We start from the raw sequence: 27,959 nt of genomic DNA on the forward strand, positions 1-27,959 counted from the left end.
CTGTCATTTTATTTACTTTGGAACACTAGTCAGAGTCAAGAAAAACCAAGAAAAAACACTTAGAGGCAAAATTTAAAATCCAATAATCTTATTTAGCCAAATGACTGCAAATATCTAGATGTTTTATTCCTTTCTATAGAGTTAAATGTTTAGTTTCAATCCAATACTTGACAGTTTAAAAGTTGGTTGTTTTAACTAGTTGATTTAATATGTGTTTTATTGATTTAGTTAACACCTATTTTTAGCTGTCAATATAAGGAAGCTATGAATCTTGAAATCATCCATAGGAGTATAACAAATATGAAGATGTCATGATGAATTTAAGTAACTGGTAAAAGGCAAACTGTTTATTTAGAAACACAGTTTTCATATATAAAGAAATTTTGTTATTAAGAGAAAGGCCAGGCAGCTTAGTGGCTACCACTGAACACTCAAATTTCGAGTCAGATATCCTGGCTCTGGATTCCTGCTGCTTTTTTCGTAAGTTAATTATGATGATTAACTGAAAAATGTGTGTGTGTTTCGGGGGGGATATATAGTGCTTAGCATAGTGTCAGGCACACCATCATCTCTCAAAAAATTCTAGACTGCTATTATTTTTACCAACTGCATAAATAAGTGAATTGCAAAGTAATTTATAAAATGCATGTTGTGCTACAGAATCATCCTATGAATAAATGTTTATTTATCTAAGAAAGGAGATTTAGTCTTGGGTATAAAATAAACTACTATTATTTTGTTTGTCATCAAGTTCAAGTTGTCAACAGAAAAGATTTTTCTGCTACTCAACCAATAACTAGTTGATATTGGCCTTTTGAGCCTTGTAAAAGCAATACGAGTTTAGTATTTCAAATTTACCAAGTACTTCCTTGTATAAAATCTCATCCAAATATCATGCCTTCTTTGAAAGACAGGCTGATCCAAAATTTATTAGTATTCCATTTCACAGATAAGAAAACTGAGGTGCAGAGAGAGTAAATAAATTGCCGGGGGTTACAGAATTAGAAAGTGATTAGTCTAAGACTCAACTGGGATCTTTAACTTCAAGTAAAATATTTTTTCGCCTTTTTCCCTTATCTCTCACTAAATTTCAGTATTCCATTTTAATTTTTTAAAAGTTAAGTAATCTTTCTCAAATTGTTAGCTTTAAAATTAATAAGAATGCTCTAGTAAACCTATGAGTAAAATAAAATGGGTCAATTTATTATACTTATGATCAAAGTAATATCAAGCGTGATCTTGCTATTAATAGTAAGAGAAAAAAACCAAAACAAAACAGTTCGTAATCTCCGTATGTAAATAAAACAGCCAAGCCTGCTATCACAAGAAAAACAAATCCTATGCTTTCATCAGGGAACCGATTCTAACCAAAACAGGAAAAAGAGTCAAAAAGATTGGCAAACAGACTTCAAATGTCTCATGCACAACAGGAGACAACTTTAACCTATATTTTAAACAATTGCTTCACACAGTCTTGGAAATAGTAAAAAGAGTGGGAGTAGCAAACAGCAATTTCTTTAGCTTTTTTCATTGTTGCCTTTTAACATATGTTGTCATAAGACATCTGATTTCCTTTGATTTGGAAAGATTCTTTGTGTTGGAACAGTACAGTTATCAACAGCAAAGAAGACATTTTCCATTGATGATAATAGTGTGGGCAATTTACAATATCTACACTTATCTTTACAATACAGTGTCATCATAAAGGATAATCGAGAGGTATAATAAGCAACTGTAGGGCTTTGTGACTAACTACCAGTTTGACAATGTCAAAGCTTTGAGCTTTACCAATATAAAACAAAAAAAGGACGTTGTTCAACTATTATTAAACTTTTCCATGAAATAAAATCAATTAAGAACTATACACTTTTCTAACCCCAAATGATACAATTCTAGCAGGAAGTATAGGTTTCCAATAAATGGGTTTACCAGAAGGTCATAAAGTTTGCAGGCAAGCTAAAAATGTCACATCAGAGAGTTTTACGTTGGGATATAAGTTGGGAGCTACAAGATGTCACTACCTTGTGCAAACACTGTTGTCATTAAACAAATAATATTTTTAGGTAAGTTTAGCCATGGCAACTTGCTTCAAATGCTAATAAAACACAGAAAAACTGGTACTTGAATTTCTGTTAGAATGTTAATTCAAAGTCGGTCATGAAATTTATGAAAATAGTTTCATACATTTACTAATGATGAAAATAAGCTAATTAGCTGAATTAGGCTGTTGTGTACATAAACGTACAGTAAATTAGAAAGCTGTTTTAAGATTAAGCATTTTTATAAAGGCAGGGATAGACTTTCATCTCATGGAACTGGGAAAGAGAATTAAAAGGATCAAAAAATGAGTAACTGGTAGAGTCTATGAAGATAAATAATGATCAATTTTAGGATCTGAGATAATTTAACTCAAGAACTTTTGCAGCAGTCTCTTTTTTCTACATCTGGAGATTTCCATTCACAGAAATGGCAGCTTTAATTTGAAGAGGAAAATGACTTGGTCATTTCATTAAATCTGCAAATAAATGATCACGTAACTTCAGATGAGTATTGCTATCCATTCCCCAAAAGCAAGTATCTTTACTAAGTCCCGCTTAACAGCTTTCCCACTTTCCACATTTTTCTGGATCATCTTCAGCTACTAAATTTCTCTCAAACTATTTAACTATAGTTGAATTGCTCATGGATTTCAGAAACTTCCTGATTTTTACCCTTGTCAAGTTTTAGAAAAACATTTCACCTCTGGATTGACTCAAAGTGGCCAAAGTCATCTGAAACAACTTTAATTTCATATTCATATTTCTTCCTTTCAAATTATGATGAATAACAGAACCTCATAGATTTAGATAAGGAAATATCCTGGCAGAATCCACGTTGTTTCAGTTGGTAAAAGGAAACTGGCAATTTTTAGTTTGCTGGGGGATCTCAATGAGAACCTCCTGTGAGTCCATCGTCTCACAATAAAATTTCCTTGCTTAGTCTTATTGGCTCCTTGCCATATTCTAATTGCCTTATTTTCAGTTTCCTTCAGCTCATAAAAAGTACCTCTGCTCCCACCTCCCTTAGCCGAGAACCCATACTTCCTTGGGAGGAATATTTCCCTCCAAATCAAATTTTTGGTTCATCTCTTCACTACACGTTCCATTCTCCTTTCTCCATTTTTCAGAGAAAAGAGTTCTACTACCTGCAATTGATCTTGAAACTATGCCCATCCTCTACTGTGGTTGCCCATCAAAAATTGCTTCTCAAAAATAAAAAAAAAATAAAAAAATTGCTTCTCCTTCGTTTCTTCCTTGGCTGAAAGCATTTTCAATAGCTTATCTCTCAATATGGCCTACTTTTTCAACTTTTAACCACCTTTCTCCTTCTTGGCTGAACTTCTCAAAAGATTATTACTCATCATCTCCATTTCTAAACTTCTAATTGACTCATTCTTTTCATCATAGCTATTCTCCTCCTATTATATTTTATTGAAACTGTCTTTGTAAATGTTTCCAGTGACCTAATTGTAAATCTGATCATCTCATATTAGACATAATCTTTTATGTTTTCATGAAACACTTGACACTGTTGTCCACCTCCAATCTCCACACTTAAAACTCTCTCTCTCTCTCTCTATCTCTCTTTTTTTGCTTCATTAACTCTTGACCCAGTTGATTTTTACACCTGTCATTCCTCCTTCCCAGACTTTTATTTGCTTTTTAGGGTAGGTTCCACCTTTGCCTGTATCTGTTCACATTTTTCATGTTTCCATTAATTTCCATGGATTCCACAAAGCACTGGTTCTAATTCCAACTCAAGAAATCATTATGATGATTTAATGGTGTAATGTATTTAATGTAATGGCCAAAGTTCACAGTCCTATAAGTCCCCCAAACATGAGCTTTCTACCTCTAGCTCCTCTCACCATTCTGATCCAAAGTTCTTCTAAATGCAAATGATATTGGATTTGCCCATGCGAGTTCTTTAATTTTTCCTTAGGAAATGAGACTTAAAGGATAAGGCTGGTTATAGATGAAATAAAATGAAATGCTAATTTCCTTAAGAAAATTCTAATTGAAAGTTGGTAAATTCACTGCTTGGAATAAACAAACACAGAATGAAAGCAACATAAAAAAATATAGAGATCAGCCTACAATTCAATGTACCAGTTCTTTTTATGTATAATGCAATCATGTAGAAAAGCTTTTAAAATAAGTACCCCTGTTTATTCAGTGAAAATTAGTCTGTCAATTGAGTTTTTACTGTAACTTCTAAATAATCCATTTTGTCTCATTTAATTAAATAATTTTAAAAGGATATGGGCTTCTGCTAAAGGAGAACACATTGTTAGGAAGTAATCTATTTATTCTTCCTTGCACTTCCCTTTATTGTACATTTGTGTGTGTGTGTGTGTGTGTGTGCGTGCGCGTGGTTTTCCAATTTTAAGCAGTAACAAAAATATTCTGCAAGAAATAAAGACTTCATTGTATTTTCCATGTCTAAGTAACCTGAACTCATTTTTTTAGGACAATGGCCTGGAAAATGTATTCAACATTAACAATACAATCTACCTCTGTGGGGCTATTCAAAGAGGTATAAAATGACAGCAAATTTTATACATATGTGTATATATATATATATATATACATGTATTTATAATGCTGTTTTGATTCTTTCATTTATACTATTTCCCATTACTAAAAGAACAGAAGAAATGCCAGACATGGTAATACCTCTGTTCTACACAGTTCAGTATTTTCTGACTCTAGTCCCTTCTTTCTTTCAAAAAATCATAGTGATTTTTAAAAATCTGAACTATAAACATAGTACTTTGGTTATCATATACATTTTTTACCTTTAACTTCTGGAGGTACCACTGGTCTGCAAAATTGAAAATGTGATCATTTCTCTCTCCTTAAAAACTCTTTTTTGGCTCACTGTTGCCCACAGGAGGAAGCCCAGGCTTCCCCAACTCTGCTCTGCCTACCTCTGCAGCCTAGTCCTCATCCCTCCTCCTGCCTGTTTCCCTTCTTTTCCTCCAAGTCCATCTGGTAAGCTCTTTAAAATCACCCTTAAGATTGTAGGTAATTTTTTTCTCTAGAAAGATTTTGAAATTTATTGAGATACAACTGACAAATAATATTGTGTAAGTTTAAGGTACCCAATGCAGTGATTTGATATATGCACATATTTTTGAATGTTTACCACAATAAAGTTAGTTAATACATCCATCACTCCACAAATTACCATTTTTTAGTTGTTGGTAGTGAAAACATTTAATATCTACTGTCTTAACAAATTTTAAAGTATACAATACACTATCATTAACTATTGTTACCATTCTGTACATCAGATCCCCTAATCTTATTCCTTATAACTGAAAGTTTCCATCATTTGACAAGCTTCTCCCCGTTTCTCCCCTACCTCCAGACTGGGCAACCACCAATCTACTCTATTTCTATGAGTTCAACATTTTTAGATTCTACATATAAGTATAGTCATACAGTATTTCTTTGTCTGACTTACTTCACTTAGTGTAACGCCTCAAAATTCATACATGCTGTTGCAAATGGCAAAATTTCTCTATGAGAATGCTTATAACACCATCTGCTTTTCCTCCTTTATGCCCAAATAATTAATTACTCTTTTATAATGTTAAAAAACCTTATACTACTTACTTTTATTTTCATATTAGTCATATGTATTATAATTAATTTCTTATTGTGGTAAACTGTATGTAATGTAAAATTTACCATTTTAACCAATTTTAAGTGTAGGGTTTAGTGTGTTTACATTACTGTGCAACCATCACCAGTATCCATCTTGAGAACTTTTTTCATATTCCCAAACTGAAACTCCATACCCATGAAATAACAACTTCCCACCATAATTACTTCCAACATATCTATTTCCTATATTTGAGAGAATTCTGATTCATTAAATATCTGAGTTTTATTAATATATTTACACCTAGTATTTAACTCAATGCCTGGCAAACAGAAGATGGCCAATAAATGTTTGTTCAACTGAGGTGTCATGATCAAAATCACACATCAGCCAATTATATCAGCCAGCCATGTGATTTATGTCAACTTTCCAGCTCTGCTCCACTCTAACCTAACACGTTACAAAAGGAAGAAAAAGAAGCACATACTTTCAGCAGTTTTCACTTTACTAAAACAAAACAAAACAAAAATAAACCAAAACAGAACCTTCGATGCTTCTTCATTTCATAAAGTACGAATTCCACACTTTGATCGTGGCATTCAGGGCCCTCTGAAATCTGAGTCCTCCCTACCTCCCACTTGCACATCTTTTCACACCCAAATCCTTATAGACACAACAGCATCTTTAACTCTTGAAACAGCCAATTTCAGGGTTTTGTTTTTGTTTTTTACCATACTATCTGCTCAGCCTGAAATGTTTTCCCCCAGTTTTAAAACCAAATCATAGCCTTCCTTCAAGGGTGATCCTTCTCTGATCCTTTAGTTGACAATAAATACCCTTCTCCTCTCTGCATTTTGGGCCTCTATTTTTCATTTACTTAGTTTTGCACTAAGTTATATCTTACTTACATTTATATATTGATTTTCATCACTTGAGGGCAAATTACATGAAAATTTGCATAATGTTTCATTTATCATTTTGTTTTTTCCTATTCCTCCTGTCAGAGACTCAGAACTTTCTGCACTTGGTGGTTACTCAATGATTATATTTGGAAAGAACAAACATCTTGTCCATTTAATCCATATAATCAATGCATTGTTGTTTATTGAGCATGCCTAAGGTTATTCAAACTTTAATACTAAGGAAATAGCGAAGAAACCATGTGAAAACACTGTTTAGAACAAGCTCTACAGTAAAATTTGACAAATATATGTTAATCATGAGGTTCATATCACTGTAGTGAATACAATAAATACAAATGAACAAGATGTAGTCCATTTTCTCAGGGAACTAACAACCTAGGCTTAGACAGATATATAATTAACTCCAGTAGTTGTTGAACAGTCATAATAGATGCTGAAGCAATGAGCTTTAGCAATTTAAACTAAGGAGTGATGACTGTTGGCAAGAAATCATAAAATATTTCATTAAAAAGGTAATGTCTGAACTTGATGTAAATGGGGAAATATGATTTCAGTGGGTGAATTAGGGTTGTGGAAGCATTCCAAGAGAGACATTAGCATAAGTAAGATACAGGAAACATGCTGGCTGATTTCAAAAACAATGAATATAATTATGTTAACAAGACCTTAGAATGACTCAGGGCAGTAGGGGTAGTAGGAGTTAAGAGCTAGATTTGTAGGTTAGGACCACTGAAGAGGTTCTTGATATATGATTATATTATTAACATGTGTTAATACAGTACATTATAGCATTATGTTATTAATATACTAATATGGTATTTATTGCATATAAGTGTATATTACATATTGGAATATGTTATGAGGAACGATCACTATGATTAGAACTTTACTTAGCAGGTTTAACCTTGGAGAATTACATAGCAGAAAGGGATAGGAAACAAGAATAAATGAAAACCTATTGTAATATTCCAAGTGAGAATTAATGAACACCTAAACTACAGTGGTTTTAATGTATATGCAAAGAGAAGAGAGTAAATGGATGGGGGGTTGATTACAGATACATTTAAATGTAGAGACTGGAACTGCCTGAGTACAGAGAGTTAAGACAAACTCAGAGATAAGAACATTTTGTAGTCGGAGAGAATGGCACCTTAGGAGAAATGACCTCTCTGGGCTCATCTATAAAATAATAGTAGTACCAATCTTCCAGGATTATTCTGCTGATACATACGTATTTAGCACAGTGCCTCAGAATTTAAAGCACTCAGTAAATATTACTTATTGTTATTTATAAGTGATCAATAGAATCATCTAGTCATGGAAAATGTTATCTAAAAGATCTTTATCATTTTGTTTATGATATAATGAAGAGTTATTAAAAACACAAATATGACAGAAATACATAGTACATATACTTACAAGCAGCAGAGACAACTAATAATGACAGTTTGGTATTTACACTCAAAATTTTTTCTAGTCCTACAATAATGTATTAGTATTACTTGTATTTGTACAACATCGGGATCATTCTATGCAACTTCTTTCTTTTTGTAAAATAATGTTTTGGAGCTCTTTCCAAATTAGAACATATAGTCACCTGATATTCTTTTGAATAAGGCTACTTATTTCACTGCATTAATGGGCCATAGGGAATCTAAGGGGACACTTGGAAAAACTAGATGGAGTTCCAGGCCCACCAGCATATATGGTGCCTTTGTGTAAATTAGAAAATTTGCTCCCTGTAGGTGATGACAGACATACAGGTGCATATCTTAATTTGCAAACCCTGAGGAAGTTCAATCTCTCTACTTTGCCCCCTGCTGGATACCTGTGGCAGAGAACAGTCTCTACAACCATTAGCAAAGCTGTGTGGAAATGCCAAAACCAATGTTTAAAACCTTTTGGGAGGCTCAGAAAAAAGCATGAACTTTGAGCTACAGATTTTGTCTTTTTTCCCCTCACAGAAGCCATGGTTGTAGCCTTGGATGTAAGAGAAATAGATGAGGCCTCCATGGGAGAGTTTCTATAAAGGAAAGGTATTAAAGGGTGTTAATTCCAAAACATGTATGAGAATGGGACAAGATGAGAGAGACAGAGAGAGACAGAGATAGGGACAGATACATAGACACAGAAAGAGAATAATGATATATAGATGACAGAATAAACTCTATTAAAATAATATAATGATGATAGAATAAACTCTATTTTATCATCTTCTAAGACTCTACATATGCATATATATGTATGAATATATCAATGTATCACTTGCAGTCTAAACCCCTGCTCTCTGATTTCTCCTTTCTGAATTTTGGAACTGAAATAATTCAGGAATATATTTGGATAAATGCCTTGCTATCCGAACAGTTATTACCACTACCAGAAACTTGCGAATCAAACAGATTCGGATACTACGGTATCCTCACTTGTCAAGCTTGCTATACGAACTCAGGAAATGCACAGATTTGAATTGTAAGGGACACTTGTAAGCATATTTTAATTTTAATTTAAAATCTGAAGCATCAAATGAAATTTTCCCCAAACCCTTCCTCATTTAGCCATCTGCAGAATTTTGTTCTGGTACCTGACTGTTTTTGTCTATATTGCATATTTTTGTTTGGTTCTTAAGACTGTGTTCTTAAATAGTTTCTTTCTATTAAAAAATTGCCCTTCGCCTGGGTGGCTCAGTCGTTAAGCATCTGCCTTCAGCTCAGGTCATGATCCCGGGGTCCTGGGATCGAGCCCCACATTGGGCTCCCTGCTCCTTGGGAGGCCTGCTTCTTCCTCTCCCACTCCCCCTGCTTGTGTTCCCTCTCTCGCTGTATCTCTCACTGTCAAATAAATAAAATCTTAAAAAAAAAAAAAATTGCCCTTTATTTTCTAAAATACTTTCTTCAATTACTTCCTCTAATAATCAAATGTTATCTAGTTCCCCTTTCTGAAGCTGATAATAGTGTAAATTTTTCTAAACTTTTTTGGTCAGATTTCTAAATGTATCTTATCATCAATACATGATGCCTGATTTATAGAGGTTTCTTGTACCAACTGTTATTCTAAGAAGTCAAACTGCAGGTGTCTTCTGATTTCTCTCTCTCTCTCTTTTTTTTTATTTTCATAATGAAATACAGGTTTCATTATGAAGTAAAAGTTGGCTTTTCCCCATGCACTCTCTCTTAAAATCATTAATTATTTATAAACAATTTATTGTTAGAAAACTAAGGGAACTTCCGTACCCCCTTCCTGATCCTTGGAGATGTGACTTCCTAAATAGGGATTCTGGTGAAGCCACCTGGAAGTTAATAAAAATCAAGGGAAAAAAGACCATATTGGAGTTAATAATGAGCACACAATTACTTTCCTCTTATGCAAATGATGTAAAACAAAACAAAAAGCATTCAGAAGGGCTGCAGTAATTGTAGAATAATGTTAATGATTTAAAATATACACAAGTAATCAAATGGACCATGATGCCTACAATAAAATTTGAGGCTAAAATATTTAAATAACTGTCAAAGGTCTCTCCTCCACTTTGCTTCTCTCAAGGATCGTTCTTCCATTTTATATCTAATTGAGCTATTCCATTGCCATGTCTGGAGCAAATTTAGAGAGCCTTACTTGAACTTGAGGAATATTTTTACTTCAGTGTACATAACTTTGCCAAGAGGTCTCACCACCCCTTTGTCTCTGACAAACAGAAGCTTTATCACCACACGGTAAGCAAGGCTTTTCCAGTAGTAGTTGCCAAAGCTTTTGTTTTTTTTACTCTTATCAATAAAATATTTTGAGGGATGTACCCAAAATAAATGTACTTTTAAACATACATGAAAATCAAAATTAACAATGGTAAAACACAAAATAAATAAACATTTAATATCTTCTTTCTGGACATTCCAGGAATGCATATACTTACTTCACTGGTAAAACCTATTCTTTCTCATAAAAAGACAGAGTTCTTCTTGTCATTATCTATTATTTCAGAGGTTCTTTTCTTCTATGATGACTAAGATGTACCAACCTCTTATTTCCCTTTGTTCCCTTTCCTTTACTTACTTATTTATTTATTTATTTAAAGCCATCCAGTTTGCTAAGCTGATCTGGTCACCAAAAAGCTTTGTCTCTATATATTTAAACTGTTGTGCCACCGTTTATGTTTTTGACACTGCTAGCACTTAGTTCACACGAACTCATTCTCCCTGCATTTAAAAGTCCATTTTTTTCTAACATTTAAATTGTTAACCTAGAACAAAGGTAAACTTTAAACTTGTTTAATTGATCTAGCTTATTTTAAAGAGCAAGGTAATTTATACTAGTCGAGATTTTTTATCATGGTTTAAAAATGTGTATTTGTGTGTGCAATGTAAATGCAAATATTATTTTAAGAAGAATGGCTTGATAATATTTATAATTAAGGACATTAGCCTCCCACATCTTTAACTATTTAAAGCTAAGAAGATTTTGTAGGATTATTTTAGTATGTCTACTACTAGCCATACCAATATTTACATCACTGGAATAAATTTCTGGAGAAAAAGGTAGCCTTATAAGTAAATGTTAGAGAGAGAAAATGAGATGGGGCTATTTTGGTGGCCTACATAGGTTATTTTTCATATATTTTATATATTTTAATGTACTTTTTATCTATCTATCTGTCTATCTATCTATCTATCTATCTATCTAGTCTAATGATCCAAGTTCATTTGTGTACTAATAACCAAAGTTAGCAAATTTTTCTAAAGAAAAAAACAACTCTTTAAATGTCAGAGATGGTTATAATACTTTAGTCATGAATGAGAGCAAGAAAAGTGGATTCAATGATGCCACTAAACATGGGCATGATGCTCTTAGAAGATAAGAACAATAAGAACCTTAAGGGAAGTATATTTATATCTCCAAGGAGTTAACTTCATTTGTGACATTTTCTAAGTTTAACAGATATTTGACATGTTTTCCGATTTTGGAGCTGTGTTTTACTTTTTGAAAGGACTGGTATTCTGACTGCAGTCTTTCTAAGCCCCTTTGTCGCTAGTTCTTGGTAATTTTCTTTTCATCTCTTAGTGACAGATCTGAATCACCAGAAATCAGAAAACATGACTCTGGCAACTAGTTTCAACAGACCTTGTTCAGTGGCATATACAGAATGTAATTTATTTTTTGTGACAGTTTTAATAAAAGTGACGTGAAACACAAGGGCTATAATGTTAGTGATATTGCACCTCAAAAGAGGAGAAAGTTTGGTATGTTACCTCCTGATTAGCAGCAGCTAGTTCTTCTTCCAGTGCAGAGACTCTTTCTAAAGAAACCCTCAGTCGCTCCCTTACCTAGAAGAAAAACCAAAATATGTGCAGTAATGTACATCCCATACATGTTAAACTGTGCTGAATCCATCAATACCATTATCAGAGACAGTCACATTTGGCAAATTATTAAAGTCTTTATAGCCCTCAGTGCTCATAAATACTATGAATACATTGTCACCTTATAGCATCACTATATCAAGGGATTTCCTTATAAGCAAGTCATTTTAGTGTTCCAATGACAGAATTTCCAATGGGGTTGGAGATAGATCTGCTTGATCTCAAGTAAGTGGAGGCAAAGTTCAAAAGTATATTATGAATTCATCTGAAAAACAGACTCACTGATTAAGTATGACATACATAAAAAATTTTCTACTTTTAAAAAAATAATACATGAGCTTCATTTGGTATGAATAACTTCATAAAGGATTCTTAGAACCTGAAAAATGTGTCCATTGCACATACATTTTATATTAATTAGAAGTCTATATTGTTACTGAGGGATTGGCAAGTACTTGATTACTCTGGAATTCCTAACTTGCTTCCAGATACCAAAGGTTAAGCCAATACATCCTATAGAACCAAAGACTCTGCACATTTAGTTTGAAGATAATTATGATTTGAAGATAATTGTGATTTGCAAATGTTTCATACATGAAACTCAAAGTAGTTTTTTAATTCTTGCTTTCTTAGAACTTCTAAAATTGATTTAGTTATTATATGTTCAGATCTTTAGATGTGCTCTATATTACATATATTTAAAAAGGTATTTTTATCATGTAAAAAATTGAAGAAATTCAGAGAAAGAGATTTGCCTGAATTAAAATGAATGTCTACAGTGGCTTAATTCTCCTTAGAAAAGAATCAACAAAATTTATACCTTCAACTTGAGATGCAATTCATGGTGAATTTTTGATTATGAGTTAACATACATTTTTTTTTTTTTTTTGCCTGGGAATGTTACAGTATTTGTGAAGTTAACATGTATTTTAATATATAATTATATTTTTATAAACTAATTTTATTAATTCATTGATAGTACAGTTTAATGAATCACATTTTCCTTTTTTTTAAAAAAAATAAGATTTAACTGCGAACATAATATATAGGTTAGGTAATATAGTTTTAAAAATTAATTATTAATACATAATATAGGTTAAATACATAAACTATATTTTAAAAACTTACATAACAATTTTAATGTTGAATTATAACATTATTTTCCAATTAGTAAACAGACAAGAAACACTAATATCCTATTAATCTAGAATCTAATTAGAAATTTTTAAAAATCTCAATCATATTTTTGTGCTGTATAATGATAACTGATGCATATTCAGGTGGCTGGGTGCACTTAACTCCTGAAATACATCTTGAATGAGAAAGAATAACGATCTGAGAGGAGTTTGATATTATTTTTACTTAATTATGCTGAAATTCTCTGAAAATTAGTAATATATACATAAACTGATATTTGATCTCAAAGATAATTAGAACTTTTCCCGATATTTAGGACCTAGATGGACGTCCAGGTGCCAATGCTGTTAGACAAATAATTGTTCATTAAAATGCATAAAACTAATGCTGATTAATAACTGAACAAGAGCCACTTGAAAGGAAATCTTTGATGATTTGACCTGGGGAATACCTTTTTATGAGCAGCTTGGAGAGATGCAAAAGAAGCAAATACCCTGAAGGCTGCAAATAAGGAGGATTGCTGATATGTGGAAAGCAGTTATCAAAAAAATCTTAGTAGATGTGGTTGATATTTAATAGGGACGATTGTAAAGTTTTATGCCCACTTCCTAAAATACCAACTATAAAATATGGGTGTTTTGAGTGAGAAAGGTCTAAGGATCAGCAATATGAAACAGTCTAAATGTAACTTAACGATCTCACTATATGCACCATTGATCAGATCACATTTAGATTGCTGTGAAGAGGTGAAGGTGTCCTATTTTAAGATATAGCGATACATTGGAATGTTTCTAAAAGAGTCCTTCAAATCATATAAAGGATGGCTGAAACCAGGCTATCTTGTAGGTTAAAATATCTTCCTGACTTTCTTTGCGAAACTAATAATCACAGAAAATGTTCTAAACTGGTTTCTATTTACCACAAGTTAAGCATTTTTTATTCTCATTATATTGAACCTCCAAGAAGTAAAAATCATTAAGCTTATAAAACAATTTGAAAACAGAATCACCCCTCAATAAATTTAGAATGGTATCTACAGCTTAAGATCCTATTACCCACAGAGTAATGAATCCAAAGCTGTCTTTGAGAAAATAAAAACAATTTCTGAATATATTTTGAATTAGCTGTAAATGTAAAAATTGGTGCTGTAATTATCAATATAGTATGATATGAATTCTTTAGTCACATTTATATGAGGATAAATTATTCTCTGCATTTAATTCATCTTGCATTAACCTCTGCTAAACTGATAAGAAAAAAAAAAAAGTAAGATCCAAAGGAGTAACTTTTCCAGGGTATAAAGAATCTTAACATCTTACCTTGTCTACATAGCTAAAACTGCATTAACAGGAAAAAAATTATCTTTGACAAGGCTTTTAGCTTTTTGCTTTGCTCTGCTAAGCACAGCACCAGCAGAATGCCATAATTATCTTTATTTTCCTTGTTAGATTTGGTGCTCTTGTGGAACCACCTAGACATGATTGATACACCATGACAAATTATAATTTTAATTTTTTTTCCTAAATGTAAATGCACAGTTGACAGCCTAAGCTCTCTACTTAACCTTTTCTGATTTTTTACTATTTAGCCACATTCAATTAATCCATTGTCTGTGTAGTCTTTAAGTTCATATGTATCGGTTGTTTATTTATGGAGCTATTGTGTAAACTCCAAAATATTTATGTACAACTAGAATTTTTTATTTCTAATTTCATCTGTTAAATCAATTTTCTTCATAATGGCATATTTCTTCAAAATAACTCAAGAATTTCTTCCCCAAAAGATGTTTCAAGGCTACTTACATTTTAAATCCCTGAGGATTTAAAATAAAGTAAGTCCCTAAAAATAACAAATGTGTCTCAGGATAAAGAGGAACTCTGGTGGAAGAAGCATACATTCCAAATTAAAAGTAAGGTATGGCAGGGTTTCATTTTGGAATTAGCATTCTTATAACAGAAAACATTATAAAGAAATCTCCTTAGACCAGAAGTTCAAATCCAGTTTTGGTACTGTGATAGCTGATGATAGAAATATATGCGAAGTGCATACATATTTACTGTTTTTTTTTGCTTATATTCCCCAGGCATAGCCAATATGTCTTTTAAAGAAAAAAAAATCAATGATGTCTGAATGATTGCAAAACACATGTATATCTCTCATTTCCTCCAGCCCACGAAATTGGTAAACATATTGGAGAGCGATGTCAAAATTACTGTTGGTCTTAGCTAATTGTGAAAATTTGATCCTACAACTCAGTGGATATATAAATAAGGACATTAATAATGAAGACTGCCAGTCATTGTAATTGTTCACAGCTGTGTTCAATTTTTTATACTTTATTTAGTTCCTCATGTGTAACTTTACCCTCTGTGGTAAAGTTGGTAATGTCTTGTCCTCAAGACATGGTTAATTGCATCTTCTTCTGATCATCTCTATATATTATAACATAATATCCATACTACTTAAATTAGGATGTTGTAGTTTGTGTCTCCACCCTCCCTATCCTTTTGAGTAGCTGTGAGCTATTCTTAGGGAAATTGCCTATGAAGGCACAGATTAATCCCTCAATAACTAAATAAAAGGCTATTTAAAACAAGCGTGTGGATCAACAGTGATACCAATATCTTTACTTAGCTTGAAAGTTTTATCAAATACTGAAATTTACATATTAATAGTAATATTCATTAACATTTAATGAGCACTTGCCATATGCTAAGTACTGGCTAAGAGTTTTGCATGTCAGATCCCATTAATCCTCATGACAATTCTATGAGGTACATACTATGACTCTCTTCATTCAAAATAAGAGGAAACAGATGCATAGAGAAGTTAAGTCACTTGTCCGTATCTGTCCAACTCCAGAATCCAAGCTCATAACACTTTTCCTTTAGACTGTCAGCAATACTTAGCTGATAATCAGTTCAGTTGCCCCTGGATTCATCAATGTCCATGGCACTTCCGGTGAGTTAGTAAATACTGTTATAGCTCCTAGGGCCATGGTATAAATGCTTCATTTAGTTATGCTAAGCTCACTGAACATCTACATAGTAAATTATTTCTAAATTTTAAGTTGTACAACTATTCTCTTCTTAAATGTACTCATACCCATCAGGTTATTTGTCTTCAATATTCTTTATTGCCTTACATCCATTCTTTCATAACAGCATCCCTCAAGTGATGTGGGAATGATTACAGGGAACATCTAAAATCACACATTCTCAAGCACTTTCATTCAAGCCATTCAAAACTATTACACTTTCTCTGGACAGGCCATGCTCTTCTTACATCTCTGGGTTATCTTACATATTGATCTTGGTGCGCAGAGTATCTTTATGACTCTGCTTTTAAAACTCCTACACATTCTTTAATATTCAGACCAAATGTCCTCCCCTCTGTGAAGATATTCTTGAATTTTTCATCACTTTCTCAAGTAGAATTAGTCACAACTTTTTCTGTTACTTCATATTGCATTGTACATATTGTTTCTTAACATTACCTATTATTGACATGAATCTCTAGTGCTATGATCTCTTCAGTTGTAAGGAGAATGTCTTGTCTATTTTTGTGTGGCCAAACATCTGTCCTATATATAATAGATATTCCATAAATATAGTCTTCCAAATTCTTAACAATGTACTTTTGTAATAAGAAAGGGAATATGAAACTAAACGTTAAATATGATTATTTGATATTACATTTATCAAGGATCTTTAAATAATATCAATTTTTGTTTTATTCAAAATTATTCATAAACTACTTGCCTCTCACAGCTAAAATGAAAAATAAACTATAATTTCTTAATAATCTAGAAGATAGAATTATAGTTATCCTTTTGCACATACTTCACATAATCCCCTGCTCTAAGAACATCTGAAAGACCAATGATAAAAGTATCTATGTACGTAAATATTAACTAGAGCACAAGTGTCTGCATGCTCAAAACCTAGATATAACTGGATAATAATCCCTTATTTGGATTTTAATACTCAGAACTTCTCAGGTACTTTCTAATGAAGTGCCCCAATTCCCACTCTACAAAATCCTAAAGCTTTATTAATTTTAAAAAGTTAATTCTTTAACATTTCACAAAATTAAAATCATGTCATAAGCCTTACTAATCTCCAAAGGATATTATCATCATATTGGCTTATTTATGTCAGTAACAGTTATTTGAGTAACAGCTAAGAGAAGCTTATTGCTACTTTTAAAAAGACCTAAGGCAGTTTTTTCCACTAATACCTTATGCTGTTAGATGTAGAGACTCTTCAAAATGTATATTCAGAAGATACTAGATATTAGAGATCTAAAAAAAATGTATGCTTCTAATATAAATCTCCAAAGGTTAGAGTACAGCCAATTTACACCTCAAGATATGTTAAGTTGTCAGTTAGCAGTCTCCTGTGTTGGCGTCTATAAACATTGCACTTCAAAGAGGGGCTGGGAGAAGAGAAAAAGAGAGGAAGAGAGAGGGAGACTGACTGACAATATTGAATTTCACATGGCCATCTGGACTAGGACCATAATGCAACACAATACAAGTATAACTTGATAAGCCATAGATTCAGTGGCAATAAAAACAACATGGTTATGAGTATTACCCATATACACACAATAATCCAGTTGCATTTTAAAAAAAATGATATTCCTATAATCCAGATGTGTTTCTCTGTGCTGATTTACATCAGGAGTCAGCTGAGTCATTAGATGAAGACAAGGAGCTTGATGCTGATGACAAAAACACTGTTAAGCTTGAAAGCTTTTGCAGTACTAAAACTTTTTTTAAAATTAGTAGATAAAGTTTATTTCATTTTATTTTTTTTACATTTCAGCTTGATTGAGGTATAATTGACACATACAATTGTAAGAATCCTTTATCAATACTATACCTTTTCATCCAAGGCCTTGTGGTGCTCAAACAAAGATTTCAGTGCCTTGAGAACCTCAACCTCACTGGAGACTCCTGAGGGGGACTGGGCTTGCCGTTTCACCACTGTCATTCTTAGTGACCTTTCATGTCGGGACACGAGGCACTCCAAGTGCTCCAGTAACAGCTATTGGGTTTAACAGAAAATGCAATTATCCTAAATGTAATTATCTTATGAACACAAGTTACTAATACTCATGACTCCTACTGTAAAAGATTGCAGGTTTGCATAGAATCTAATGATAGTCTCAGATTTTATCACAGGTAGCAGCAAAGAAGCACAAACCTGAGTCTAAACCAGGGTTCCTAAATTACATTAAAGTAAGTCCCATTTCTAGTGTATAACAAATTGCTCATTTAAGAAATATCATGTAAATTCTTATGTATTTTTAGAACAATTTAATAATTTCAGCATGAATTCAGTAGAAACAACACAAAATAGGCGTGATCAAATAGAATAATTATTAAAGAACATGGTACAATTCTTAACACAATGATGATTGTGTTAAGAAAAAAGTATTAAAAGTCAAAACCAATTTAATTTACACTTGCTGTTGCAATGAAGGTAATGAGCATAACATAATCATCATGTTGCTTTGAATGTGATTATAGTGATAATCACATTTGTGTAGTGATTATAGTGATAGTTATAATCACATGTTGCTCTAACGATTATAGGGAAAATAATGATTTTATTCACAATTAATTCTTAATAGAAATAGAAATAATAAAAAATATATGCAACCAACTGGGATACAGTAACCGAGATTTGCAATAATCACTTGGGGAAAGGAGGTTAAAGTGCATGCTTTTTAAACTGTCTACTCTGGAACCTACATTCACCCAGAGTAGCCTCTGGAGCCATGACAGAAGTCTGGACAAAGTCCAGTGAACAGTGTTTCAGTCTGTTCTAACATTTCCCAAAGAAATTTTACTTTTCAATGTTTTGTGAATTGGGGCTTCACCTTCGTTTCGTTTAATAAAGGGAGTTCTGCTGCTAAAAACAAAGATACATAAATAAAACCCCAAACCTGCTGGTTTAACTTCTCAGTTATTGAGATTTTGCCAGGGAACAACAATACATGAGCAGGAAGTTTTGTAGGAGAGATTTTCAGAAGGATAGTGAAAAGCATAGGCTAACAAATGGTGTCTATGTAAAATAAGGCAGGAATTACTCAAACAAAAAAGGGAAAAGCAAATATAAGATACTGGGATGGAAAGAAGGAAAGAAAAAAAAATTGCAGGCTTTTTCCTAAAGCTTACATTTCCTAAAGTAGGGGAAATTTTTGGTTTTCAGTTATTGTTAGATTCAGTGTCACATATTAGTGTCACCTTTCTTAGTCCTTAATAAATTAATTTCTTTCCATTCACCATCACTAATTATGGTTCAAAGTGTCAGAAAACTTTGCCATGCATTGGTACAAAAGAACACAAACATCTGAGATCCGAAATGTATATAGATCAGTAGGTAGGGATCACATTTAAGGGTCAAAATAATATTAATAGTTCTTCAGTATGATGATGACACAATATTTTCAAAGAGCTTTCCTTTTATTTATCAATCTGATTATATTCCTGGTGTTCTACTCTCTTGACTTCTACAGATACATGCATGCATTGGTTAAATCCAAGCTGTTTTACACAGGCTATGGGATTTTGTGTGAACTTAACCCTGAAATAGAGTTATGGGAGCTGAAAAGAGGAGAGACCTCCTTTGCGAGAGGGTGATGTTTAAATTGAGAAAGAGCTGGCCAGATGAGGGGCCAGATGAAGGACTCCAGGCAGAGGGTACAGCACAGGCAAAGGCTTGGCTTCCAAGGAAATCGAAGGAGGCTGGTAGGGTCAGAGCGAAGTTTGGTCAGAGAAAGACCAACACCAGATAAGCAGGGTTAAGTTCGTACAAAGCCCCATAACCCATGTGAAACAGTTTGCTCCCAGTCGACCTTTCAGAGTCCAGATATTCTCTTCTCCCCTGCAAATGGTGTGCTAAACCTGGCTCATACCAGCTTGCTAGAGAGGACCGTTAATTCTCAGGATTTTTGTGAGCCAGCAGTTAAAACACAGTAATTGTTGAAGCTTAAATTATGCAAGCTTATAATTAAATAAAAAATATTTTTTAAAGATAATAAACACACAGAATGTATTACTTCCTGATTATATTACTAAATTCCAAGGTTTTTTTTTTTAGACTTTATTTATTTATTTGACAGAGAGACACACAGTGAGAGAGGGAACACAAGTAGGAGGAGTGGGAGAGGGAGAAGCAGGTTCCCCGTGGAGCAGGGAGCCCGATGCAGGGCTCAATCCCAGGACCTGAGCCGAAGGCAGATGCTTAACGACTGAGCCACCCAGGTGCCCCAAATTCCAAGTTTTTAGTAAGGTTCCTAAATATCCCATGCTCCTTGGGTTGTTTACTTCTACTGTATTTGAATGGTAGAAATACCATAGACTGTTTCCAAATCTTTCATCGTTTCCCACCTCTGCATTCAGTGACATCATGTTAGTAGCTTGAAATCAGCTACAGTGGGAGTATTTACACCATGGGAACTCCAAACACTATATAGATTAGTATTTTTTTTTAATTTTTTTTTCTGGTTAAAAAAAATCATTTACCAGCACATCAGTGTCACTAGACATCAGAGCTGGGAGCGCAAATGTTATGCCCTTTCTGTATCCCTGACTCATAGAATCTGTGAGTACAGTAAAATGTTGTTTGTGGCACTAAATTTTGGGGTGGTTTGTTATGAAGCAATAGCTAATCAGAAGATCTTCTCTAAAAGCATCTATAACTATTATACCATGTCAATAGTACTGAGGAAAAAAGAATACCAAATTTCTTGGATATTATCTCTGAACTAGGACTAATTCTGTGGTACCCACTGTTGCAGAGGTTTTTGATAATCTCGTAGACAAAAATGATTCACCTTTTGGATATTAGCCCATTTCTCTGGCCACCGCCACATTTGCTCAATGGGCAGAAAAAGTGCCCATGGTTTCAGGGATAGAAGTTACTCATTGACCTTGCAAAATGGGCTTCTCACCATTAAGGTTGATAGGGTTACCACCACAGCTGAATGGCCAAGTGATTAGCTGTAGCCATCAATTTTGAACCCATTTCATGATATAGTATACCTAGAGACCAGCTAGTTACCTTGAAGCAAGTAGATTACATTAAATCCCTTCCATCAAGGAGGGGACGGCTGCCTTTTCTTAATGTAATAAATGTTTTTTCTGAATATGGATTTGCCTTCTCTAATGGCTCTGCTTCTACTAGCAATACTATCTTATCAGATTTTTGCTTACAGTCTTTTTCTTTTAAAAGATTTTATTTATTTATTTGACAGAGGGAGACACAGAAGAGAGGGAACACAAGCAGGGGGAGTTGGAGAGGGAGAAGCAGGCTTCCCACTGAGCAGGAAGCCTGATGGGGGGCTCGATCCCAGGACCCTGGGATCATGACCTGAGCTGAAGGCAGATGTTTAACGACTGAGCCATCCAGGCGCCCCCTGCTTACAGTCTTATTATCATATACAACATTACTTCTGACCGAAAAAAGAAAAAAAAAAAAAAAACCCACATTTTATAGTGAAAGGAGTAATGTAATTGACTGATGTTCCCAGCCCTGGTTTCACCATGCTATCACATCATTCAGAAGCAGGTGATCCTATAAAACGGTTAAATGGCCCAAGGAAGAGTCTATCTTAATTATTGCTTGGAGATAACACATGGCTAGGTTGGGGTGCTATCATCCTGAAATTAGTGATGAATATATTGGTCCATATACAGAGGTCCAGGAATGAAGGTTTAGAATTGGAATTTATAATTACCAATAGGACTTAATGACCACTTGGAGAAGAGAGGATCTTTATTTTTTTTTGTTATATCACATACATAATGTATATTAAATTATTTTCCCCTTTTACTCTTGTATACTGGGTATTTGATTCTGATTAACATTTAAAGTAGTCCATACATTACAGAATATTAAGATATGACTGAGATTTAATAAGAGCAAGAAGAACCCTGGCCTTGTGGCTGGATGCATGCACCTTCTTTTTTTGAGAAAAGGTGATTTTGTTTTTGTCTAAGAGGTATAGTTGTATTGTTGGGTAGTTACATGTCAGTATTGCTGCTGTTTAGAGTTTTATTTATTTATTTATTTTTTTAAAAGATTTTTATTTATTTATTTGACAGAGAGAGAGATAGTGAGAGCAGGAACACAAGCAGGGGGAGTGGGAGAGGGAGAAGCAGGCTTCCTGCCGAGCAGGGAGCCCGATGTGGGACTCGATCCCAGGACCCCGGGATCATGACCTGAGCCGAAGGCAGACGCTTAACGACTGAGCCACCCAGGCGCCCTGTTTAGAGTTTTAATATGGAAAAGAGTATAATAAAAGTTAGGTTATTGTGGAGACTTGGTATTTGTGGTTGCCTCAAATCTTTTGTACATACCCTCCATCTTTGATAATTACCTGAATGCTGAACGTCATCTTCCCAATATTGGAAACAAAAAACACTTCGCAGGCACGTTTAACCACTAGGTGGCAGACAAGTGACTTAAGAGTCAGCCAACCAGAGCCACCCACACAGGACAGATTCTGAAGGGAGCCAAATGAGTAACCAGGCTAGGCTTGGGGGTCCACCTTGTTGGCACATGTAGTAGTAAAGGCTGCATGTTTCTGGGACTAGGAATGTAAGGAAAACTCACCAAAGCTAAGAAATATGGTCCTAGACATTGCGCATGGAAGCTAGGTTTGGAGATCTCTTATATTCCTTAATTAATGTCTTCTTGATTCAAACAGTTCAGGTGTACTGTTTTATGCAATTAGGATATAATAAAACCAAATAATGTGTTCTTATTAATATAAAACAGACTTCTTAGGGGCTTAACAATTTAACTTATCCTCAGTACTCCTTAATACTTAGGAAATTATTCTATAGAATATATGTTTAATGCTCATGTATCGAATTGAAGTAAGATAAATGTAAGTTACCTAGCCTGGAGAATGTGGGCCAAAATGTTCAAAACTAGCATGTATCCATGACTTCTAAGCTTATAAATTAAAATAAATGAAAAATGAAGAGGAACTCACAAAGATAACACTAACAAGCTACTAGTTGTATACCTTTGCTAGGAGCTACACTTTTATCTAATATTTAATAAATATTGCAGAAGGCACTCTTTTTGGTGTACTCACAGGATTGCAAGGACTACGTAAATGACCACTAATCCTATGTTGGGATTCATTTTAAATGACCACAGCCTGTATATATACAAACATATCATAGTGTATATGCATACGTACATACTGCATCATTGGAAATTTTTGAAATAAATTTCTAATATTATACAACTTCTTATTAGATTTGAATTCAACATAACCTTGGCTGCTGCAATAAAGCTTTTTTTTTAGATTTTATTTATTTGTTTGAGTGAGAGAGAGTGAGTGAGAGAGAGAGCATGAGAAGGGGGAGGGTCAAAGAGAAAAGCAGACTCCTGGCTGAGCAGGGAGCCCGATGCGGGGCTCAATCCTGGGACTCTGGGATCATGAAGAAGATATGTCTGATTTTTAGCCCTGGATATTTTTTGGGTGGTGGGGAGGGTAACAGGTGGTTATGTAATTTAGGAAGTTGTTATATAATTGATACTTTGCACAAAGAAGTTTTCCTAGTTCCATTTCTCTATTTTCCCTAATCAACAACAAAAATCCTCATACCACTGCTTTAAGGAGGGTGGAAAAAATGTTTTCCAGCTTTACTCATGCTTTCAAAGTAACCATTATTCATGTTTAAAATCGATGGCTTCAATTTTTGTTACCCTAATGGAATTTAATATTTGTATTTTTCTCACTTTGACCCCTGAAGAGGTATTGCAAGTATAGCTTGCCTTACTGCCTCTATCCCCCAAGGTTCCTCTGCAGGTGCAACAGTCACAGGTACTTCTGGGCCTGATGGAGTGTGATATGATGAAGACTGTATGGATGCTGCTGCCAAATCTCCGAGTTCTCTGAAATTAGTCACAGTCAGGAAGGAATGATACACTCCATACTGCAATGGTTTACTTTTAGGGCAAAGTCTTCTCTAAGCTGTTGTAAATCTTGGGAGTTTTTCCATGGATCTAACTTTAAAAAAAAAAAAAGATTTATTTATTTATTTGAGAGAGAGCACACACGAGTTGGAGGAAGAGGCAGAGGAAGAAGGAGAGAGAGAATCTCAAGCCGACTCCCAGCTGAGTGTGGAGCCCAGCGCGGAGCTCGATCACACGACCCCACGATCATGACTTGAGCCGAAATCAAGAGTTGGGTGCTTAACTGACTGAGCCACCCAGGGGCCCCTCCATGGATCTAACTTGAGTAATTGTGCTAATGGCCTCATGGCTGAAAGCACAGGCCTGGAGTTAGACTGCCTCAGCTTTCAAATCCCTTTTCTCTTCTATTTATTCACTGCATAATTTCCAGCAAGTTATCTACCTTTTTCTGAGCAGTTACCTCATCTGTAAAATGGGGATAATTATAACATGTCTCTCATAGGGCATTAGAAAGGAGTAAAGGGCTGTAGAAAAAAAAAGTTGTCTAAAGGAGAAATACACAGCTAAAATACACATTTTAAATATGAGAATTTGTTGAAAGTCTACCAAGAAGTTTACATTTCCTTCCATGTTCACCTTCCGGATCCTACTTTTACATTTGGCTGCACTGTGCTACATTGGGGAATGTAGCTTAAACCACTGAAATGGAAAATAGTGAAATAGGGCAGAACAAATCTCATGGCACAAATAAACTTTAAGTTTGCATGAAAAAATTGTAAGTTAGAAATCAAGGGTGGGGAAAAATATCAACAGAGAGAAAGAAATAGAAAAAATTCATCGGACACCTGGTAACATGATCTAAACTGTCCTCTTCATGTTCTATTTGAGGCAGTCATCAAAGTCTCAGTGAAAACCAAATCCTTGTGTGTATACTGTGTGAATTCTCTTTACCATAAAAATAAGATCCTGATGAATAAGGAGATAAATTGAGTTTGATCATATAACCAGTATGGATACATGGTACTCCTCATTAAAGGCACAAGCTCACTGTTTATGGAGCTATTATTTTTATAGTATTCTCTAAGACCAAGCATCAAATGAATACACTATTAACAATATCTCACTTTCTCATTTTTTAGCATTGATCTGCCAGAGTTTTAATACTGAAAATATTTTTCACCTACTTCATGTTGAAATTGAACTATATATCCACACAAAAGTGTTTTCTCCTCTGCATTCTTTTAATAGAGAAACTCTTCTCTAGTAATAGGTATAGGTAATCTGATGATTTATATATTTTATGAAATTTAGTGACTATTTCTTCTGAACAAGAAAATATAGCACCTTTGATCAAATTCTGGACTTCAGTGTTACAGGGCATGAGACTGAAAGAGACATGGGTTTCCGAGAGCAGAAGATAGAAGAGTCCATCAAAATCATGACATCAGAACTGGAAGTCTCCTCAATCATCTTCCAAAATAGAGAAGCTATGCCTCTTTTAATTAGGAGAGTTCTGCGCCAGTGGTTTTATACATTTTAATGAGGTGAGGACCAATGCCAAGCCACTCCCTCACATCACCCCATAATGGAAACTCATACTCCCCTCAAGCCTCTCTTTCTCTGCCCATCTCCAGCCTCTGAGTATTGGCCCCCTACTCCAATACAACAGTTTGAAAGTTTGAGGCTATCGAAATCCAGTCCTTCTTTTTAAAATCAAAGAAAGCAAAGGCCAGAAGGAATAAAAACATTTTCTGAGGCAACACGGTGATTTGGAAGTTGAGACTGTAATTTAGGTTTCTGGCCTTCCTGTTTTGAGTTTTATAGAATAGTCTCTGTTACTTGAAGTGACAGACTATGAGTTGGTGTCTGCTTAACGTCTTCCTCAAGTTTTTATTTTATTTTTATTTATTTATTTTTTTAAAGATTTTATTTATTTATTTGACAGAGAGAGACACAACGAGAGAGGGAACACAAGCAGGGAGAGTGGGAGAGGAGAAGCAGGCTTCCCGTGGAGCAGGGATCCCGATGCGGGGCTCGATCCCAGCACCCTGGGATCATGACCTGAGCCGAAGGCAGATGCTTAACGACTGAGCCACCCAGGCGCCCCTTCCTCAAGTTTTTAAATGTTTATATTCTTATGAGTATACAAGAGATAAGGCACTGAACTGTATATGGAATTGATTCCAAGCAGAGGCGGTTTTATACTTACTCTTGTGTTGTTTCTTTCAGCTTTAAGTTCAGAAATTTCTTCTTCCTTTTCTAGGAGTTGCTCCCTACAGGCATTTAATTCTTTTGTCAGTGCAGCAAATTCCTGAAAAGGGAATAAAAATATTTGAAGACATATTTCAGATATTAAAAAAATGTTTCCCACAGGAATAAAAAAAATCAAAATATAAACTTGAATGTGAAAAATGGGAATAATGACTTCAATGACTGGCCTATATGTATATATATTGCTGTTATTAAATTAATTGGATTCCAATGTTCAGAAAATGCTAAACCATGATATTTAACATTTACATTTTATTGTAATATGCTGCTTCAGTGAGTGAATATAAGATGTTTCAAAATATATCAGATACAGCACATTGAAATTAACATTAGTATGATAATATATTAGTAATATAGAATGATTTAAATTTGGCTAATTTTGTGAACAACTCCAAAAATCTTACACTTCCATTCCTACTCAGACTGAGTATACTAAATCATCAAAAACCAAACACAAAACAAAACAAAACCACTACCAAAAGCAACCACAAAAAATCCTACTACATGTGTATTCAGAGATTAAGAAATTCATTTATATGTTAACACGATGAAGAAAGCAAATGTACCTCTTACAAAATAATAAATATCTAAGAGTTAAGAACATCATCCTGCAAATTATTAATTTATGCATTGTTCAGTCCTTCCCTCTGAAACATAAGCTCCATGTAAACTGGGACTTTGTCTGACTTCACTGCTACACTCTCAATGTCTAATACATAGCAGATGCTCAATAGTATTTATTTTCAATAAGTGAAAATGGATCATGTTGTTAGAAAAAAATATTGAGGGTTCTGGAGTAATCTTCTCTCCATGTGACAAGTGACAATTTAGAGGATTCTTCAATGGCCTCCCCAAAATAGGATCAGAAATTGTATGATCTGGGTATTTTTACCATGAAGCAGAGAGTTTCAACACGGTAAAGATTACACAAAAAGAAAATCAAGAAACTTAATTCAGTTATTCGGCTACTCTAGCTTATAAGCAAATACTATTTTAAAATGATTTTGAAAAACAGTGAACAGGCCCATGCTATCATTATGATTATCATTAAATCATTTAAAGTGATTCCCAGTAATAAAACTGATGCTTGTCAAATATTTAAATATTTGGGAAACAGGCTGAGAAGGCACTGTCAGCAGATGAAAAATAAAGATGAAAATCAGGGAGACAGTTATGGTTAACCTAACCTCTATAAAGGGAAATATAGTCCAAAGTAAATGTGCTATGGTGAGCGCTGTGAATTGTGTAAGACTCTTGAATCACAGACCTGTACCTCTGAAACAAATAATACATTATATGTTAAAAAAAAAAAAAAAAAAGAAGAAGAGATAGCAGGAGGGGAAAAATGAAGGGGGGGAAATCGGAGGAGCAGATGAACCATGAAAGACTATGGACTCTGAGAAACAAACTGAGGGTTCTGGAGGGGAGGGGGGTGGGAGGATGGGCTAGCCTGGGGATGGGTATTAAAGAGAGCACGTTCGGGCGCCTGGGTGGCTCAGTCGTTAAGCGTCTGCCTTCGGCTCAGGTCATGATCCCAGGGTCCTGGGATCGAGCCCCGCATCAGGCTCCCTGCTCCGCGGGAAGCCTGCTTCTCCCTCTCCCACTCCCCCTGCTTGTGTTCCCTCTCTCGCTGTGTCTCTCTCTGTCAAATAAATAAATAAAATCTTTAAAAAAAAAAA

General features: G+C 34.3%; 1 protein-coding gene across 18 annotated transcripts in view; it reads right to left on the reverse strand.

The window, feature by feature from the left end:
- The window catches only part of PPFIA2 (PPFI scaffold protein A2), a 464,553-nt gene that overhangs the window by 163,665 nt on the left and 272,929 nt on the right, over positions 1–27,959 (reverse strand). For 16 of the 18 annotated variants that reach the window (XM_081822131.1, XM_081822133.1, XM_081822149.1 and 13 more), the window contains 3 exons: positions 26,219–26,320; positions 17,947–18,111; positions 11,813–11,887 (listed from right to left, as the gene is read on the reverse strand). In XM_081822131.1, the coding sequence (XP_081678257.1) occupies positions 11,813–11,887; positions 17,947–18,111; positions 26,219–26,320 (342 nt within the window). The remainder of the gene's footprint in view (positions 1–11,812; positions 11,888–17,946; positions 18,112–26,218; positions 26,321–27,959) is intronic. The other 2 variants (XM_081822137.1, XM_081822141.1) reach the window with 1 other exon arrangement.

Source organism: Leptonychotes weddellii, chromosome 5 (genome assembly GCF_054177405.1).
Source record: "Leptonychotes weddellii isolate Sample4059 chromosome 5, ASM5417740v2, whole genome shotgun sequence".
NCBI lineage: Eukaryota > Metazoa > Chordata > Mammalia > Carnivora > Phocidae > Leptonychotes > Leptonychotes weddellii.